The sequence below is a fragment of the Protopterus annectens genome, chromosome 8.part0 (genome assembly GCF_019279795.1).
Source record: "Protopterus annectens isolate FY-2018-M chromosome 8.part0, PAN1.0, whole genome shotgun sequence".
Lineage (NCBI taxonomy): Eukaryota > Metazoa > Chordata > Ceratodontiformes > Protopteridae > Protopterus > Protopterus annectens.
Genome location: NC_056741.1, coordinates 635,869,206 through 635,873,955, shown reverse-complemented (window position 1 = coordinate 635,873,955; position 4,750 = coordinate 635,869,206). Strand labels below are relative to the sequence as shown.

Here is a 4,750-nt window from a genome sequence, read left to right as displayed (position 1 = left end):
ATTTAGCTTGAGGCCATGGTTTTGACACCAGGTATCTGTCTCAGTGAGACCCTTTTGGAGGATGTCTGTGTCAGCCGGAGAGTCAATTATAGCTCCTAGTTTGTAGTCATCTTCGAACTTGGTCAGCCATAGTCCTCCTGTGCTTGCCTGTACCTCTGAGAAGTATATGCTGAACAGGAGGGGTCCTAGGACTGAGACCTGGGGAATGCCACCTGTAAGTGGTTTAGAGTCAGACCTAGCTCCCGCAACTCTTACCATGTGGGTTCTGTCCATGAGCCAGTTGGCAACCCATCTCGTGACGTAGGGGTTTATGTACAGGCTGGTGAGCTTGTCTATAATACCTAAGTGGGGAATGGTGTTGAAGGCCTTTGCAAGGTCTACATAGGCTGTGTGGACCACCTTTCCCTCATCTATAGCCTTGGTAACTGTCTCAAAGAAGTCCACTAGGTTTAGGAGGCATGATCTGCCCTTAACAAAGCCGAACTAGGTAGGGTCCAGTGTTTGGAGGTTTCCAATGTCTCTGTTAATGAGATACATGATGATGTGCTCCATAGCTTTGCAGACCAAGCTAGTCAGGCTTATAGGGCGATAGTTCCCGGGGTCCGTTGTGGCTCCACCTTTGTAGAGTGGAATAACTGTTGCTGTGCGCCACTCTGTGGGCACATAGCCTGTGGAGAGGCTGAGTTTAAACAGTGTGTTTAGGTGAGGAGTTAGTTCATCTTTGAGCTCATGTAGGACGCAGCCTGGGACACCGTCCGGTCCCATTGATGCTGTGTTTTTGGCTTTGGAGAGGGCTATTTTAACCTGAGTGTCTGTGATTTCAGGGGCACTACATTCTTCTGGTATAGTTATGGGCCCTTTTGGGAGTAAGAGGGGGGTGAAGTTTGCACTGAAACTGTCTGCCAGGATGTTGGCTATAATGGTCGGTTCAGTGTATGTTGTGCCATTCTGCACTAACTCTGAGCAGATTTGAGAATTGCCACTTAGATTCTTGACATAGCTAAAGAATGCCTTGTGGTTATCTTTGGAGTCCATGGCAATTTTTCTTTCGAAGCTAGCCTTGGATGATTTTATGAGCGAACATAGTTTCTTGCTGATACTGATCAGGGATGTCTTTCCTTCTTGGGATTTTACTCTTTTCTGTACTAGTTTTCTCCTTCTATTGTATAGCTTGTTTATTGCAGGGGTCCACCTGACTGGGTTCCTTTTCTTGGAGGAGTGAGTCTTGGTTTTGTTTGGGATAGCACGATCCATGGATTCTTGTAGGTGCCCATAGAGTGCATTAGTAAAGGATTTTGCAGCTTGGATAGCATTATCCTTTAGCATGGGGGCTTTGAAACTTCCCACCTCAGTCTTAAATAACGTGAAGTTTGCTTTTGAAAAGTATTTCACGGTGGTTTTTTTGACCAGGGGTGGTGGCGGAATGTGGAAATCCAAAGTGATTAGTTTATGGTCAGATCTAACCAGCAAGGGGTTGACCTCTGGTGTGGAATATCGGTCGTCCATGTCGGTGATGACCAGGTCTAATATGTTGTCATCTCTGGTGGGGGTGTTGACCAGTTGATCCAGGGCATTTGAGTTTATAAATTATAGGAAATGTTGGGCAAGGGAGTTTGTACTTGAGTAGTTCTCCCAGTTAATGTTTGGGTAATTGAAATCACCCAATATCAAGGTGTTTGGTAGGACCTTTATGTTTCCCAGTGTTTCCAGGAATGCAGAGTGGGGGTCCTGGGACATGGTGGGTGATCTGTATCAAGCTATAATTTGAATAGCAGTTTTGCCCATTGTTAGTTGCACGTGGATGATGTCTGAAGCATTGTGCTGTGCCACTAACCTGGAGGTGTGGGTATCCTTGATGAATATGAATACTCCCCCACCTTTTGTATTTCGGTTTGGGTTTTGTGGCCGAAATGTATGGTATGAATTGCAGCCTGGTAGTGCTGGGGTGCTCTCTGGAGCTTTAAACCAGGTTGAAATGAAGATGTCCTTTAGTAGTCATACCTTTTACTGATGTAAATAGGAAACACAAGCTTGTCCTTCCTTTTGAGATGTCGATCATGAAGTGAGTCTTGATTTTTCATTAAAGTTAAGTGCAAGGGACTATTCACTGAGAACAGCAGAGGGGTGGATGTTGCTGAGCTTGAGTGTTGAGAGAGTCATTGGTGCCTGTAATAATCTCTGTAAGCTGATTGACATCTGATTCTTAATGACAGAACAAATACCATGCATGTGTCTGACCTAATCAAAAATTTCTTTCAAACATTCATATTCAAAAATCAGATTTATTATTATTCCTATGCCAGAGCATGTTACAAGAATGAAATGCAAAATAATAATGTATATGATAATGTTAAAGCTTTAAAATTGCAGTTTACCAAATGTCATACAAGTAGGTAAGTGAATGATGAATAATCAGGTTCCAAAAATCTAAGGAAATAGATTTGTATTAAATAATAGAATCACCCCCATCATTGGGCTGTACCTAATCTGGCATGGCAGCCAGTTTCAGTGTTATGGTTTCTACAGCTGAAAAAAAAGATCACATGCAAGAGCAATTTGCAACCTGGGAATCGCTAGCAGTCTCGGGTTGGCTGAACAAAATGAGTGAATTAAGTGATAGGAAACTAACAATTATTTCAGCCAAGTAAGACTAATACTGTCAAAGGCTACATCTGTTAAAACCAAGACCTAGAGTAAATATGTGAGCCACCAGAAACAAGTGCATAACCAGCAACAAAGGAGTACATGTGATCACACTGGATTTGGCATTCAATACATGTATTCTACAGATCTGTCTACACATGTTAAATAGTACATGTATTCTAGAGATCTGTCTACACATGTTAAATAGTACATGCATTCTAGAGATCTGTCTACACATGTTAAATAGTACATGCATTCTAGAGATCTGTCTACACACGTTAAATAGTACATGTGTTGTAGAGATCTGTCTACATGTTAAATAGTACATGTATTCTAGAGATCTGTCTGCACACATTAAATAGTACATGTTCTAGAGATCTGTATACACATGATAAATAGTACATGTGTTCTAGAGATCTGTCTACACATGTTAAACGTATTCAAGATCAGTGTTGGCTTGCCCCAGTTAGAAGTTAGAAGCCCAGACATGAAGTGATCACTTCATACTCATGAGGAATTAGATGCCTGATTTAGTAATGCTTCTCTTATGATAATAAGAAGACTGAGACTGTACTGGTGCCTCAGTGACAAATTAGCAAGGCCCACTACTAAACTTTACACCTGGGACATAAATTGAAGCCTTCCTCATCTTAACCTATGGCTGAGGTAAGGTCAAAGGCAGTAGAGGACATTAAGATAGCATGAATGGCCAAGGCCTCATTCTTGGCTAGAAAAAGTTTTAAATTCCTTCTTGTAAGGGTGGTATCCAGATTGACTTGAAGAGATTCTACATTTGTTACTTCTTGGAAAAAAGGACAAATACCACTCAGTGTCATCTGCACAGAATGAAAATACCTACCTGTACCTTGAATGACAACTCTTAGAAGAAGCATATAGCAAATGAAGTGTAGACCTACAATGGTGCAATAGACAGTCCCACTACGCAGAAAAAAAAGGCTAATGAATAATTAATAGCTGAAGTAATGACCTCTTTATTGTCAAAATGTGTGCAACAAAGTAATAAGTTGGTGACAGAAAGTCTGCAGTGAGGACATAGGGACTCTATCAAGATCCCATGGTTGACAATGACAGATGTAGCCAAGAAATGAGCGTGGGTTAGGACTGAATAAAACTATTGGTCTCTAGCAATCAGGAGTTTGTTAATCACCTTAGGAGTAGTGGTCTCGCTTTCTTCTCAGTAACCTTGACCAAATATTCATGAGCTAGAAAATGTGAATGCCAGCTCTCATCTCAGCTGACCTTTGCCTTGCATTTATGCTTTACTTAGGGCAATGTTAGTTCATGCAGTTCCTTAGGGATTATAACAGTTCTTCCTAGTCAGTCACTATATGTCCTCTCCAGGAATGAGCAAATGCAGAGAAATTACTCTCTTGAATGCAGCTGTCTAACAGAGAAGTGATGAGATAGCCAGGGTATAAAGCACCTTTTCTTAAACTCTTCACTTGTGGGATCATTGGCGAGGATCATAAAAAAATAACTCAGTTGTAATACTGGCTACAAAGCAGCATCATTGAAACTCTACATATACCAGATTACCTTCAGTGCTGCTTTTTGTATGCCCATGTATGGCTAGAAGCTACTAAATGCAGTGGTCCAATTGCATTTCCTATTGCTCTGTTTCTGCAGAACGTGACGGTTTATGGACATGATGATACTCAGGGCAGAATCATACATGTGAATTTTCTTGATGTTATGAAGCATATGCAGCAATGCTAACTACACATATTGTACTTATGTATATCAAACGTGATAGCAAGTAAGGTCCAAGATGAAGGAAAAGCCACATTGTCCTACAGTCTTTATCCATGTTGTCAGCTGTTAAAAGTCCATTGACCTAAGTAAAACAAGAACACCAAGCAAAGGTCAACTAAGATGAGAGTGGACATTCACATTTTCTAGCTCACAGTTTTTAGGAAAGGTTACTGAAAAGGTAATATATGTCTAAAGTGTGTCATTTTTAACTTCCCATCTCCACAAAAAGTTACTAAGAGACCTGCAAAAATGTAATTAAAAGGAAAAGCTTAAATGAAGTGATCTTCTTTAACATGATGCTCTAGAGAGGATTTTAGTGGCTGAACTACTACTT

At 40.9% G+C, this 4,750-nt stretch overlaps 1 protein-coding gene across 1 annotated transcript in view; it reads left to right on the top strand.

Annotated features, from left to right (window-relative positions):
* Window positions 1-2,492: 2,492 nt before the first annotated feature.
* The window catches only part of LOC122808328, a 189,849-nt gene continuing 187,591 nt past the window's right edge, over window positions 2,493-4,750 (top strand). Inside the window, exon 1 of the mRNA XM_044079293.1 lies at window positions 2,493-2,644. Within this exon, the coding sequence (XP_043935228.1) occupies window positions 2,493-2,644 (152 nt within the window). The remainder of the gene's footprint in view (window positions 2,645-4,750) is intronic.